This window comes from Mobula birostris, chromosome 7, assembly GCF_030028105.1.
Source record: "Mobula birostris isolate sMobBir1 chromosome 7, sMobBir1.hap1, whole genome shotgun sequence".
Classification (NCBI taxonomy): domain Eukaryota; kingdom Metazoa; phylum Chordata; class Chondrichthyes; order Myliobatiformes; family Myliobatidae; genus Mobula; species Mobula birostris.
Window position 1 is genome coordinate 175,137,650 of NC_092376.1, and position 15,993 is coordinate 175,153,642.

At 46.5% G+C, this 15,993-nt stretch overlaps 1 protein-coding gene across 1 annotated transcript in view; it reads right to left on the minus strand.

The window, feature by feature from the left end:
* LOC140200588 (calcium/calmodulin-dependent protein kinase type II subunit alpha) overlaps positions 1–15,993 on the minus strand; it is a 269,935-nt gene that overhangs the window by 63,203 nt on the left and 190,739 nt on the right. Inside the window, exons 4-5 of the mRNA XM_072264124.1 lie at positions 9,459–9,513; positions 6,146–6,211 (exon numbers count right to left, since the gene is read on the minus strand). Of these exons, the coding sequence (XP_072120225.1) occupies positions 6,146–6,211; positions 9,459–9,513 (121 nt within the window). The remainder of the gene's footprint in view (positions 1–6,145; positions 6,212–9,458; positions 9,514–15,993) is intronic.

Sequence of the window (15,993 nt, forward strand, 5' to 3'; positions counted from 1 at the left end):
AGATGAGGTAGAAAGACAGTACCTTTTCCCAAGGGTTGAAATGTCTAATACCAGAGGGAATGCATTTAAGGTGAGAGGGGGTAATTTCAAAGGAGGTGTGAGGGGCAAATCTTTTACACAGAGAGTGGTGGGTGTCTGGAATGAGCTGCCTGGGGTGGCAGATACATTAGAGACTTCTAAGAGATGTTTAGATGGGCAGATGGATGTGAGAAAAATGGAAGGGTATGGACATAGTGTAGGCAAAAGAGATTAGTATAGTTGGCCATTTGATGACTAATTTAATTGGTTCAGCACAGTATTTTGGGCCGAAGAGCCTGTTCCTGTGCTGGTCTATGTTCTATGTGGGACCCAGGGGGGAGAGGAGGAGAACGTTTGAGCAGCAGGAACTTTCTAGAGCGAAATGGAGATAGACTGGAATTGGAATTGGGTGCTGATGGACCCTGCTTTCCTGCGACACATGGTATATTGTCAAATTAAAACAGGTGCAGTGAAAAACCTTGTTTTGTATGTCAACTATACAGATTATTTCATTAACAAAACATGAGGAGCATTTGATGCTTCTGGGTCTGTATTCGCTGGAGTTTAGAAGAATGAAGGGGGATCTCATTGAAACCTATTGAATATTGAAAGGTCCAGATAGAGTGGATGTGGAGAGGATGTTTCCTGTAGTGGGGGAGACGAGGACCAGAGGACACAGCCTCAGAATAGAGGGATGTCTATTTAGAGCAGAGATGAGGTGGAATTTCTTTAGCCAGAGGGTGGTGAATCTATGGAATTCATTGCTACAAATGGCTGTGGAGGTCAGGCCATTGGGTGTATTTAAAATGGAAGTTGTTAAGTTCTCGATTAGTCAGGGTGTTAAGGGTTATGAGGAGACAGCAGGAGAATGGGGTCGAGAGGGAAAGTTAATCAGTCATGATCAAATGGCGGAGCAGACTCAATGGACTGAATGGCCTAATTCTGCTCCTATGTGTTTGGTCTAAAAAGACTCAACAGAGGACGTGCTCCTTGCAGCAGCTGGTAAAATTCTATCTTCTATAGGATATGCTGCTGCAAATCTACACTCTCATCATAGAGAGCATCCTCACATCAAACATCACTGTCTGGTTTGGTGATTCCATCTTCCCCAGGACACCCTGGTGTAATTCTACACTCTCATCATAGACAGCATCCTCACATCAAACATCACTGTCTGGTTTGGTGATTCCATCTTCCCCAGGACACCCTGGTGTAATTCTACATTCGCATCACACACAGCATCCTCACGTCAGCCATCACTGTCTGGTTTGGTGATTTCATCTTCCCCGGAACACCCTGGTGTAATTCTACACTCTCATCATAGACAGCATCCTCACATCAAACATTAATGTCTGGTTTGGTGATTCCATCTTCCCCAGACACCCTGGTGTAATTCTACACTCTCATCACACACAGCATCCTCACGTCAGACGTCACTGTCTGGTTTGGTGCAGCACCCTCCCACAATATATGAAAATGATAATGAACTGTCAGGTCAGCAGAAAAGGTCGTTGTCTACCATCACTGCAGGACTTGTACATGTCCAGGACAAAGAAGTAGCCAAGGAAAGTCATTGTGGACATTGCCCATTGTCAACAAACTGCTTTTCCCAAAATCTCCCTTCTGGAAAGCACTATAGAGCTATTAAAACAACTTCTGGATATCTTAAAAGTTTCTTCCTCCTGGCAGATTCTCTGATCAACCATTCTAGTTGATCAACCCTCACTCCCTCTATCTATTACCCCCAACACTACACTACAAACACTATAAACACTATTTATAATGATGTCCACATTGTAAATATGTACTGGTATTTATGTATTAATGGACATCCCATATCCATATTTGTACCTTAACTTCTAACTTCTAGGAGGAGAAGGTGGCGGTGCGACGGCAGCACGCGCAGCCTCTCCGGTGAATGATATCTGTAATCTGTCAAGTAAGGGACTGTGCACAATCCTGATTTGACGTGAGAGTACGGAGGAACATCTGGAAAACTTCTGAAATGCCCGCTTCGCTGCCGCTGCTACTGTGTGGTAACCGGAATCTCCGGAGCAGAAGGCTCCGAATCCTCGGCTTTGCTTGTTTCAGCGGCCGGGGAGAGGTCGAAGGCGCTTGGCAGAGGATGGCGCTCAGGAGGCTGTATTGGAGAGGCTGGTCGGAGGCTCGAAGTTTTCGGACGGACGGATTCAGTGTCAGCTGTGGTCGGCTGCTTCCAAGGTATCGGCAAGTTGACGGTGCCTGGAGGTTTATGGCAGGGAGTTTCTCCCTTTTGCCACCTGCTATCGGGGACTCGGGAGTCAATCGACTCGGGGACTTTGAGACTTTTTTTTACCGTGCCCATGGTTTGCTCTTTATCAAATTATGGTATTGCTTTGCACTGCTGTAACTATATGTTATAATTATGTGGTTCTGTCAGTGTTAGTCTTTGGTTTGTCCTGTTTTCGGTGATATCACTCTGGAAAAAATTGTATCATTTCTTAATGCATGTATGCATTTCTAAATGACAATAAAAGAGGACTGAGTGTTCTTATAATCTAACTTTAAATACGACATAATTCTTTATTCTTTATAGTTTTTGAATGTTTTTGTTGCATGTCATCCCCTGACCAACACACCACAGCAAATTCCTATTTGTTGATACAAACATGAGGAAATCTGCAGATGCTGGAAATTCAAGCAACACACACAAAAAATGCTGGTGAACGCAGCATCTCTAGGAAGAGGTACGGTGGACGTTTTGGGACGAGACCCTTCGTCAGGACTAACTGAAGGAAGAGCTAGTAAGAGATTTGAAAGTGGGAGGGGGGAGGAGATCCAAAATGATAGGAGAAGACAGGAGGGGGAGGGATGGAGCCAAGAGCTGGACAGGTGATTGGCAAAAGGGATATGAGAGGATCATGGGACAGGAGGCCCAGGGAGAAAGAAAAGGGGGAGGGGGGAAAACCCAGAGGATGGGCAAAGTGTATAGTGAGAGGGACAAAGGAGAGAGAGAAAAAGAATGTGTGTATAAAAATAAATAACGGATGGGGTACGAGGGGGAGGTGGGGCATTAGCGGAAGTTTGAGAAGTCAATATTCATGCCATCAGGTTGGAGGCTACCCAGACAGAATATAAGGTGTTGTTCCTCCAACCTGAGTGTGGCTTCATCTTTACAGTAGAGGAGGCCGTGGATAGACATATCAGAATGGGAATGGGACCTGGAATTAAAATGTGTAGCCACTGGGAGATCCTGCTTTCTCAGGCGGACAGAGCGTAGGTGTTCAGCAAAACGATCTCCCAGCCTGTGTCGGATCTCGCCAATATATAGAAGGCCACATCGGGAGCACCGGACGCAGTATATCACGCCAGCCGACTCACAGGTGAAGTGTCTCCTCACCTGGAAGGACTGTCTGGGGTCCTGAATGGTAGTGAGGGAGGAAGTGTAAGGGCATGTGTAGCACTTGTTCTGCTTACAAGGATAAGTGCCGGGAGGCAGATCGGTGGGGAGGGATGGGGGGAACAAATAGACAAGGGAGTCGCGTAGGGAGCGATCCCTGCGGAAAGCGGGGGGGGGGGGGAGGGAAAGATGTGCTTAGTGGTGGGATCCCATTGGAGGTGGCGGAAGTTACGGATTATATGGTGGACCCGGATGCTGGTGGGGTGGTAGGTTAGGACAGGGGGAACCCTATTCCTAGTGGGGTGGCAGGAGGATGGGCTGAGAGCAGATGTACGTGAAATAGGGGAGATGCATTTGAGAGCAGAGTTAATGGTGGAGGAAGGAAGTCCCTTTCTTTAAAAAGGGAGGACATCTCCTTCGTCCTGGAATGGAAAGCCTCATTCTGAGAGCAGATGTCGCGGAGATGGAGGAATTGTGAGAAGGGAATGGCATTTTTGCAAGAGACAAGGTGGGAAGAGGAATAGTCCAGGTAGCTAAAAGAGTTTGTAGGCTTATAGTAGACAGGGGTCCAACACATAATTCTCCATAACTTCCGCCACCTCCAATGGGATCCCACCACTAAGCACATCTTTCCCTCGCCCCCTCTCTGTGCTTTCCGCAGGGATCGCTCCCTCTGTGACTCCCTTGTCCATTTGTCCCCCCCATCCCTTCTCACCGATCTGCCTCCCGGCACTTATCCGTGTAAGCGGAACAAGTGCTACACATGCCCTTACACTTCCTCCCTTACCACCATTCAGGGCCCCAGTCAGTCCTTCCAGGTGAGGCGACACTTCACCTGTGAGTCGGCTGGGGTGATATACTGTGTCCGGTGCTCCCGATGTGTCCTTCTAAATATTGGCAAGACCCGACGCAGACTGGGAGATCGTTTTACTGAACACCTATGCTCTGTCCGCCAGAGAAAGCAGGATTTCCCAGTGGCCACACATTTTAATTCCACGTCCCATTCCCATTCTGACATGTCTATCCACGGCCTCCTCTACTGTAAAGATGAAGCCACACTCAGGTTGGAGGAACAACACCTTATATTCCGTCTGGGTAGCCTCCAACCTGATGGCATGAACATTGACTTCTCTAATTTCTGTTAATGCCCCACCTCCCCTTTGTACTCCATCCGTTACTTATTTATTTGTTTGTTTGTTTGTTTGTTTATTTATTTATTATTATTTTTTCTCTCTCTCTCTCCTTTTTCTCCCTTTGTCCCTCTCACTATAACTCCTTGCCTACTCTCCATCCTGTGGGCTCCCCCCCCCCCACTTCCTTTCTCCCTGGGCCTCCCGTCCCATTACCCTCTCCCTTCTCCAGCCTGGTATCCCTTTTGCCAATCACCTGTCCAGCTCTTGGCTCCATCCCTCCCCCTCCTGTCTTCTCCTGTCATTTTGGATCTCCCCCTCCCCCTCCCACTTTCAAATCTCTTACTATCTCTTCTTTCAGTTAGTCCTAAAGAAGGGTCTTGGCCCAAAATGTCGACTGTACCTCTTCCTATAGATGCTGTCTGGCCTGCTGCATTCACCAGCAACTTTTGTGTGTGTTGCTCCTATTTGTTGAGGAAGTTTGGTATGCGCCCCAAAATCCTAAGGACTTTCTACATGGGCACAATTGAGAGCATCCTGACTGGCTGCATCACTGCCTGATATGTGAACTGTACTTCCCTCAATCGTAGGACTCTGCAGTGAATGGTGCGGACAGCTCAGTGCATCTATAGTTGTGAACTTTCCATGATTCAGGACATTTACAATGACAGGTGTGAAAAAAGGGCCCGTAAGATCACAGGGGACCCAAGCCACCCCAACCACAGTCTATTCCAGCTGCTACCATTTGGGAAACGGTTCCACAGCATAAAAGCCAGGACCAACAGGCTCCAGGACAGCTTCTTCCACCAGGCCATCAGACTGATGAACTCACACTGATTTGAGTGTACTCTATATTACATTGACTGTTCTATTTATTATAAATTACTATGATTGCACATGGCACATTTAGACAGAGACGTAACGTAAAGATTCTCACTCCTCGTGTATATGAAGGACGTAAGAAATAAAGTTAATTCAATTCAATTTGATGCTTCATTACACAGTGCATTGAGGTAGGACAAGGGAAAATAGTAACAGAATGCAGAGTAAAGTGTCACAGTTACAGAGAAAGTGCAGTGCAGGCAGACAATAAGGTGCAAGGTCACAATGAGGTAGATTGTGAGGTCAAGTGTCCATTTGTCATCAGACAAGGAGGGGGCAAGATTATTGTGCTGCTCAGCGAGAGCAAGGAAGTGGATCTCTTTGAAAGAGTTGACACAGGTTCGATGGGCTGAATGGTTTCTTCCCGAGGAGTTACTACACGTCTTCCCACCACCTTCACGAGGATAATTAGCGACGAGTGAAAACATGTTGGCTTGGCTATTGATTCTCGCATCTGTGCCTGAATAAAGAATATTTTAATGATCGTGCCTCCCTTTCAATCTTGCAGCCAATGCCAGCTGTAAGCAGATGGCGTGCTTGGTCAGGAAGCCTCGGCTCAGTATGACAGCTTAGAACCTTGATGTTAATGTAGGGGGTTCCAAGGCTCTTCCTTCCCCCAGGGAGAAGCCCCATCAGCTCAGTTCCTTGCATCTCTGCAGTCCCTGGGGTTTGATGGGAGGGGGGGTGTGGGTTCAGGCAGTAAACAGAGAAAATCTTTTTATGCAAACTCCCTCACCTGGCATCGGCCTCACTGTAGTATTCCCGAGCCACAATGTCTTCAAACAGCTCTCCACCTGTTATTCTGCAAAGAGCAAGGAAGCACTTATTAGAGATTAGGGAGGGCAACAACATTTTTCACAGGCCATTTGACCCTTCTGGTGTCTGATGGCCATTCTGCTCTGCTCACTTCTCTCAGTCTCTGCCCCTTCTCTTTCTGTCTCCCTTTCAGCCCTATCTGCTCCCTGCAAAATTGTCTATCCAACAGCTGGGTGGCAGGGTGGAGATATGGCTCTACTGAAGGAGGTGTAAGGCACTCCTTCCCTCTGCTAGCCTGCAGGTAACCCTTGGGTAAGGTGTAGCACCTGCTAGGCCTCCTGAACATGGTCATGTGAAGCCATTGGAGCAGGTGGTGGATGGTCGTATGAGCAGCCGGTACAGATCACAAGTCATGGTAATATGACCACTGACACCAGGTAGACAATCTCTGAAGAGTATTGATAGTGGCTGGGGTCACCCATCTTGTAAAGACACTGCCCAGAAGAAGCCAATGGCAAATCACTTCTGTGGAAAAATGGAAAGACCATCATCGCCCACGTCATATAGCATGGCACATCATGGACAAACAGATCCAACAGCTTCTAAATAGAACACAGAGTACACTAACCGACCCTTCGGCCCACAATGTTGTGCCAACCTATGAACCTTCTCCAAGGTCAATCTATGCCTTCCCTCTGAACTAATTCAACCAATGACCACTTTGGATACTGTCGGGGTGGGAGGGGGGAAGAGATGACCTAAGGTCACAGTGTTTGGGTCTCTGGCACTGAGTCCACCTCTGTGATTCAGAAGGGAAGGGGGGAGAAGAGGCACACTGTGGTGATGGGGGATTCATTAGGGGAACGGACAGGAGGTTCTTTAGGCGAGAATGAGATTCCCAATGGTATGTTGCCTCCCGGGTGCCAGGGTTCAGGATATCTCAGATTCAGCATTCTTAAATGTGAAGTTGAACAACCAGAAGTCATGGTCTATGTAGGTACCAATGACATGGGTAGGACGAATAACAAGATTCTGCATTGGGATTTCAGGGAGTTAGGTGCTAAGTTAAAGGGCAGGACCTCCAGGGTTTTGATCTCAGGATTGCTACCCACGCCTCCAGCTAGTGAGGCCAGAACTAGAAAGATTATACAGTTTAACATGTCACTAAGGTGTTGGTGTAGGTGGGAGGACATGAGATGTTTGGATCATTGGGCACTCATCCAAGGAAGGTGGGACTTGTACAGAGGGCTCAGTTTGCACCTGAACTGGAGGGGGGTCTAATATCCCTGCAGGAAGGTTTGTTAATGCTGCACGGTGGGGTTTAAACTAAAGTTGCAGGGGGATAGGAACCAGAGTGCCAGAACAGTTAGTGGAGAGGTTGTGGAGGCAGATATTGGTAAGAGCTCAGATAAAATTAGGAATCAAAAGGCTGAGCAATGGTGTGACTAGTGTTCTGAGCTGTCTATATTTCAATGCAAAAAGTATCGTAGGAAAGGTGGATCATAGTGCTGAAGATGAGGTAGCTGGTTTACAAACAGGCAATGAGGAGAGGCTGTCAATGGGGCAAAACTGCAGTCTTCGGGATGAGTTACAACGTAAAAGGCGGACAAAATTGAAAAGGGTGAATACAGGACCGAAGGTGTCGTATCTGAATGTGTGCAAGTAAGGTAGATGAACTTGCAGTGAAGTTGCAGATTGGCAGATATGATGTTGTGGGCATCACTGAATCATGCCTGAAAGATTATAGCTGGGAGTTTAATGTCCAAGGATACGCATTATATCAAAAGGACAAGCAGGAGAGCAGGGGGGTGACATTGCTCTGTTGGTAAAAAAAAGGAATTAAATCATTAAAAAAAGGTGATATAGTATTGGAAGGTGTTGAATCATTGTGGATAGAGCTAAGGAACTGCAAGGATAAAAAGGCCCTGATGAATGATAACATTGCATTCACCTTCCTCACCACAGACACAACCTGCAAATTAACTGTGGGGAATCCTGCACGAGTCCCTTTGCATCTCAGTTTTTCGTATTTTCTCTCCATTAAGAAAATAGTCAACCCTTTTATTTCTTCCACCAAAGCGCATGACCATACACTTCCTGGTGCTGTATTCCATCTGCCATTTCTTTGCCTGTTCTCCTTGTCTGCCTAAATCCTTCTGCAAACTTTCTGCTTTCTCAAAACTACCTGCCTTCCACCTATCTTCATATTGTCTGCAAACTTGGCCATGAAGCCATCAATTATGTCATCCAAAACATTAATATATAACATGGAAAGAATCCGTCCCAACACCGACCCCTGTGGAACACCACTAGTCACTGGCAGCCAACCAGAAAAGGTTGCCTTCATTCCCACTTTTTGCCTCCTGCCAATTAGCCACTGCTCTGTCCATGCTAGTATCTTTCCCGTAATACTATGGGTTATTAACTTGTTAAGTGGAGAGACATTTGCAATTTTCCAGTATCCTAGAACCTGTCAGAATCTAGTAATTCTTGCAAGATCATTATCAATCAATACTTCCCTCAGTATCACCCCTCCCACAGTGTGACCCTCGCTCAGTACCACCCCTCCCACAGTGTGACCCTCCCTCAGTACCGCCCCTCCCACAGTGTGACCCTCCCTCGGTACCACCCCTCCCACAGTGTGACTCTCCTTCAGTACCAGCCCTCCCTCAGTGTGACCCTCCCTCAATAACACCCCTCCCACAGTGTGACCCTCCCTCAGTACCGCCCCTCCCACAGTGTGACCCTCCCTCGGTACCACCCCTCCCACAGTGTGACTCTCCTTCAGTACCAGCCCTCCCTCAGTGTGACCCTCTCTCAGTAACACCCCTCCCACAGTGTGACCCTCCTTCAGTACCAGCCCCCCCACAGTGTGACCCTCGCTCAGTACCACCCCTCCCACAGTGTGACCCTCTCTCAGTACCGCCCCTCCCACAGTGTAACTCTCCCTCAGTACCACCCCTCCCACAGTGTGACTCTCCCTCAGTACCACCCCTCCCACAGTGTGACCCTCCCTCAGTACCACCCCCCCACAGCGTGACCCTCTCTCAATATCACCCCTCCCACAGTGTGACCCTCCCTCAGTACCACCCCTCCCACAGTGTGACCCTCCTTCAGTGCCACCCCCCCACAGTGTGACCCTCCCTCAGTATCACCCCCCCACAGTGTGACCCTCCCTCAGTATCACCCCTCCCACAGTGTGACCCTCCCTCAGTACCACCCCTCCCACAGTGTGACTCTCCCTCAGTACTACCCCTCCCACATACCAAATATATTTCTTTAATACAACTTACAAATCAAATATCAGGTAGTGATGTCCCTCTTCAGATATACTGTCATGCAGTCTCACTGCAAGAGAAAATACACAAACTTGGGTTAGTCCGGGCGGGGTAACACCCTAAGATCTCAAGATGCATCGAACCAGAACCAGGCCACTGCCTTGCCATTCAATCATGGCTCATTGTACTTTTCATTCTTACTCTCCTGTCTTGTCTCTGTAACACTTCATCTCTTACTAATCAAAGTTCAAATTAATTTACAAACAAGAGAAAATCTGCAGATGCTGGAAATCTGAGCAGCATACACAAAATGCTGGAGGAACTCAGCAGACCAGGCAGCATCTGTGGAAAAAGTACAGTTGATGTTTCGGCCCGAAACCCTTCTGCAGGACTGGAGAAAAAAAGCTGAGAAGTAGATTTGAAAGGTGGGGGGGAGTGAGAAACACACAAGGTGATAGGTGAAACTGGGAGGGGGAGGGGTGAAGTATAGAGCTGGGAAGTAAATTGGTAAAGTAAGCAGAAGGCCGTGGAAGAAAGAAAAGGGGGGAGCAGCACCAGAGGGAGGTGATGGGCAGGCAAGGAGATAGGTGAGAGAGGGGAAAGGGGATGGGAAATGGTGAAGGGGAGGAGGGGGGACATTACCAGAAGTTTGAGAAGTCAATGTTCATGCCATCAGGTTGGAGGCTACCCAAACGGAATATAAGGTGTTGTTCCTCCAACCTGAGTGTGGCTTCATCTTTACAGTAGAGGAGGCCGTGGGTAGACATGTCAGAATGGGAATGGGATCTGGGATTAAAATGTGTGGCCATCATTGCAATATTCCTACAACCAATGGCCTCGCTTTCAAAGAACCTTCATCTCAGGTTCTCATTGTTTTTGAGAAAGCAGATTCTCCCAGTGGCCACACATTTTAATTCCAGATCCCATTCCCATTCTGACATGTCTATCCACGGCCTCCTCTACTGTAAAGATGAAGCCACACTCAGGTTGGAGGAACAGCACCTTATATTCCGTCTGGGTAGCCTCCAACCTGATGGCATGAACATCAACTTCTCTAACTTCCACTAATGCCCCACCTCCCCTTCGTACCCCATCCGTTATTTATTTTTATACACACATTCTTTCTCTCACTCTCCTTTTTCTCCCTCTGTCCCTCTGACTATACCCCTTGCCCATCCTCTGGGCTCCCCCCCCCCCACCTTGTCTTTCTCCCTGGACCTCCTGTCCCATGATCTTCTCGTATCACCTTTTGCCTATCACCTGTCCAGCTCTTGGCTCCATCCCGCCCCCTCCTGTCTTCTCCTATCATTTTGGATCTCCCCCTCCCCCTCCCACTTTCAAATCTCTTACTAACTCTTCCTTCAGTTAGTCCTGACGAAGGGTCTCGGCCTGAAACGTCGACTGTACCTCTTCCTAGAGATGCTGCCTGGCCTGCTGCGTTCACCAGCAACTTTGATGTGTGTTACTTGAATTTCCAGCATCTGCAGAATTCCTGTTGTTTGAGATTCATTGTCTTGGGGCATGCTCAGTAAATCCATAACAGCATAACAATCATAACAGAATCAACAAAAGACCATTTATTTCAGTCAGAGCGTAAAAGACAACAAACTGTGCAAATATAAAATGTAAGAAATAATACAAATAAACATATAAACAATAAATACTGAGAGCATTAGATGGAGAGTCTTTGAAAGTCAGTCCACAGGTTGTGGGAACAGTTCGGTGATGAGGTGAGTGAAGTTGAGAGAAGTTACCCCCTTTGGTTCAGCAGCCTGATAGTTGAGGGGTAATAACTGTTCCTGACCCTGGTGGTGAGGGTCCTGAGGCTCCTGTGGCTTCTTCCTGATGGCAGCAGTGAGAAGAGAGCGTGTCCTGGGTGGTTGGGAGGTGGGTGTTGAGGTCACTGATGGTGAATGCTGCTTTCCTGACACAGGGCTTTGTGCAGATGTGCTTAATGGCGGGGAGGGCGTTACCTGTGAAGGACTGAGCCGTATTAGCAGGAATTTCCATTCAAGGGCATCAGTATTTCCATACCAGGCTGTAATGTTGCGAGTCAATATAATCTCCACCACACATCTACAGGAGTTTGTCAATGTTCCAGATGTCGTGCTGAATCTCTGTAAACTCCGAAGGACGTAGAGGCAATGTCGTGCTTTCTTTGTAATGGCACTTGCGTGCTGGGCCCAGGACAGATCCTCTGAAATGATAGCACTGAGGAACTTAAAGTTGCTGACCCTCTCCACCTCTGACGAGGACTGGCTCATGGACCTCCAATTTCCTCCTCCTAAGGTCAATAATCAGCTCCTCGGTCTTGCTGATTTTGAGTGAGAGATTGTGGTCAATGTGCCAAAGAAGGCAAACTATGCAATATCAAAAAATGACAATTAAATAAATCAGTAATCCTGAGATGTGAGTTGTCAAGTTCTTGAACATGAATCTACAGGTTGTGGAATTAGTTCAGAGTTGAATTTTTCCATGCTAGTTCAGGAACCTAATGGTTGAAGGGTAATAACTTCAATTTACCCAGTGACTTGGCATCCACGGCCGCCTGTTAACCTTTTCATTCCCGGGACTGTTGTAAATCTCCTCCTGTTCCTATCCAATGTCAATACATCATAGGTAAGAGGCCCAAAACTTTATACTTTATACTTTATTGTCGCCAAACAATTGGTACTAGAACATACAATCATCACAGCGATATTTGATCCTGCGCTTCCCACTCCCTGGATTACAAATATTAAATATTAAAAATATTTAAAATAGTAAAAATTAGTAAATATTAAACATTTAAATTATAAATCATAAATAGAAAATAGAAAAATGGAAAGTGAGGTAGTCATAGTCATAGTCATACTTTATTGATCCCGGGGGAAACTGGTTTGTGTTACAGTTGCACCATAAATAATAAATAGTAATAAAATCATAAATAGTTAAATAGTAATATGTAAATTATGCCAGGAAATAAATCCAGGACCAGCCTATTGGCTCAGGGTGTCTGACCCTCCAAGGGAGGAGCTGTAAAGTTTGATGGCCACAGGCAGGAATGACTTCCTATGACGCTCTGTGCTGCATCTCGGTGGAATGAGTCTCTGGCTGAATGTACTCCTGTGCCCAACCAGTACATTATGTAGTGGATGGGAGACATTGTCCAAGATGGCATGCAACTTGGACAGCATCCTCTTTTCAAACACCACCGTGAGAGAGCCCAGTTCCATTCCCACAACATCACTGGCCTTACGAATGAGTTTGTTGATTCTGTTGGTGTCTGCTACCCTCAGCCTGCTGCCCCAGCACACAACAGCAAACATGATAGCACTGGCCACCACAGACTCGTAGAACATCCTCAGCATCGTCCGGCAGATGTTAAAGGACCTCAGTCTCCTCAGGAAATAGAGACAGCTCTGACCCTTCTTATAGACAGCCTCAGTGTTCTTTGACCAGTCCAGTTTATTGTCAATTCGTATCCCCAGGTATTTGTAATCCTCCACCATGTCCACCCTGACCCCCTGGATGGAAGCAGGGGTCACCGGTGCCTTAGCTCTCCTCAGGTCTACCACCAGCTCCACCAGTGCAAAAAAACCAAGAGGCGGGTCCGGATATTTGGAGGGTATGGCCAACCGGTACGGTAAACTGTTCTCAATACTACAAGTACAGTCTGATCAATGCCTTATAAAGACTCAGCATTACATCCTTGCTTTTGGATTCTAGCCCTCTCAACATAAATGCTAACGTTATATTTGTCTTCCTTCCCATCAACTCAACCTGTAAGTTAACCTTCAGGGCTTCAGGACTGCACCAGGACTTTTAAGTTTGACTCCTCTCGAAATGATACTGATACCAGATCTCCGGCCCCTGAATTCCTCTCACTAAGTCTGTCTATCTCACTCCTCCCCGCTGGCTGTCTCCCTGAATCTACCCCTGTAATCAACCCATCCACGACCTGTTCCAATGCTTGGATCTGAGTCAATGTATGCTAGTGCTTCTGACAAGCCCTGTGGGCCATTATACTGTGCTGAAAGCACCATACGACTGGGTGTGGCTTGTCTCACTCAAATGCAAAAGGCAGTGTTCATATATAATTCATAGCTGCCATCACTTTCAGTCTTGCTTCATATCTTACAGTTCACTAGCTTGGGACTCCTTGTTATTCTGTGAGCTGTCACAACCGTGTACAGGAGCCTGAAGACATACACTCAACGTCTCAGGAACAGCTTCTTCCCTTTGCGCCATCAGATTTCCGAATGGACGATGAACCCAGGAACATTTCCTCGCTCTATTTAGCTCCCTTCAAAGTTCAGACTAAATTTATTATAAAAGTGTGTATTCGGAAGCACCTTGAGATTCATTTTCTTGCAGGCATTGACAAGAAAATAAAGAAATACAGTAGCTTTTATGAAAACCGCACAAAAAACAAAGACTGACAGACAGCCAATGTGCAAAAGAAGATAAATGCTGCAAAGAATCTAATAAAAAAATACAGTGGATTCCGGATTCCAGTTAATTGGGCCATTGGTTAACTGGGCTGCACTTAAAGAACAAAAACTAATTGAGAAAATAGCTAGGATTCCCTTTGCTTACTTGGAACACTGCTGCTCAATTGGGGCAGGAGACTGTTACACTTTATACTTTATTGTCGCCAAACAATTGATACTAGAACGTACAATCATCACAGCGATATTCGATTCTGCGCTTCCCGCTCCCTGGAGTACAAATCGATAGTAGAAAAATGGAAAGTAAGGTAGTGCAAAAAAACCAGAGGCAGGTCCGGATATTTGGAGGGTACGGCCCAGATCCGGGTCAGGATCCGTTCAGTAGTCTTATCACAGTTGGAAAGAAACTGTTCCCAAATCTGGCCGTACGAGTCTTCAAGCTCCTGAACCTTCTCCCGGAGGGAAGAGGGATGAAAACTGTGTTGGCTGGGTGGGTCGTGTCCTTGATTATCCTGGCAGCACTGCTCCAACAGCGTGCGGTGTAAAGTGAGTCCAAGGACGGAAGATTGGTTTGTGTGATGTGCTGCGCCGTGTTCACAATCTTCTGCGGCTTCTTTCGGTCTTGGACAGGACAACTTCCACACCAGGTTGTGATGCACCCTAGAAGAATGCTTTCTACGGTGCATCTATAAAAATTAGTGAGGGTTTCAGGGGACAGGCCAATTTTTTTTAGTTTTCTTAGGAAGTAAAGGCACTGGTGGGCCTTCTTGGCAGTGGACTCTGCTTGGTTGGACCAAGTCAGGTCATTTGTGATATTGACCGCGAGGAACTTAAAGCTTTTGACCTGTTCCACTTGCACACCACCGATGTAAATTGGGTCGTGCAGTCCGCTACTCCTTCTGAAGTCAACAACCAATTCCTTCGTCTTGCTGACGTTGAGGGATAGGTTATTGTCTTCGCACCATGACACCAGGTTCTTAGTTTCCTCTCTGTACTCAAACTCATCAATGCTGAACAGGTTCTAACCAGCGTCAGTCACATGCACTTTTGTGTAGCTGTTAGACACTGTACCACGCTTAGAGTGAACAGTTTTTAAATAGTGTAAGTCGTGCGTGTTTGTGTTCAAAAAGCAGTGATTTTTGTCACTGATAGTTGGCAAGAAATAAGCGTAAGACAATCCAGAACTGTTTTGCTCTCTGTGGTTTCAAGCATTCGGGCTTGGAGATGCCAGAAACAGCCAGGAATGAACACAAAACAATTTTACTACTTCAACAAGTTAGAAACTATGAAGAATTTGAAGGTATTGACAATCATCTTGAATGTTACAATGAAAATAAAGACTGGAGAATTCAATCATCGAAAGCATTGTGTAAAGGCAGCCCATTATCTGCACTAGGTGTCTGCGCTGATTTTGTTCAATTAAAATCAGTGAAGAGTACACGGCAGCGTACACTGTGTGCATTCCTCTGTCGTTAACTATTCTGAGCTAATGCACAGTTTTATAGTACTGTAGTAGTATTGGTAGTGTTCTAATTTGTCCTGTTTGTCGTTAAATACATAATCTGTTACTCAGCCAAATGGTAGTTTGCCTTTTTTATACTTTTAACTATTTCCATGAAATCTCGGTTAATTGTGGTAGCCACTTAATTAGGCCAAGATGTACTGGGCCCGATATTTCCCAATCCACTGTAAATAATACTGAGAACATGAGTTGTACAGTCCCTGAAAGTGAGTCCATAGGTGGTGGAATCAGCTGTGTTGAGGTGAGTGAAGTTATCCATACCCGTTCAGGAGCCTGATTTGAGGGTAATAACTGTTCCTGAACCTGGTGGTGTGAGACTTAGGCAGCCTGAAGACCCACATTCAATGTTTTAGGAACAACTTCTTCCTCTCCACCATCAGGTTTCTGAACACTTGATGAGCTCATGAACACTCCCTCACCATTCCTCTTTTGCATTTTGCATTCAGCTTGCTAAGGGGTTTCTCCCTGGCGTGAAGGAGGATGAGAGGATGAGGGGATGAGATGTGGCTCAGTAGAGCTGACAAGACCATAAGAGCCATAGTTCAAGTGGATAGCCAGAGACTTTTTCCTAGGGGGGAAATGGTAATCATATTGTATC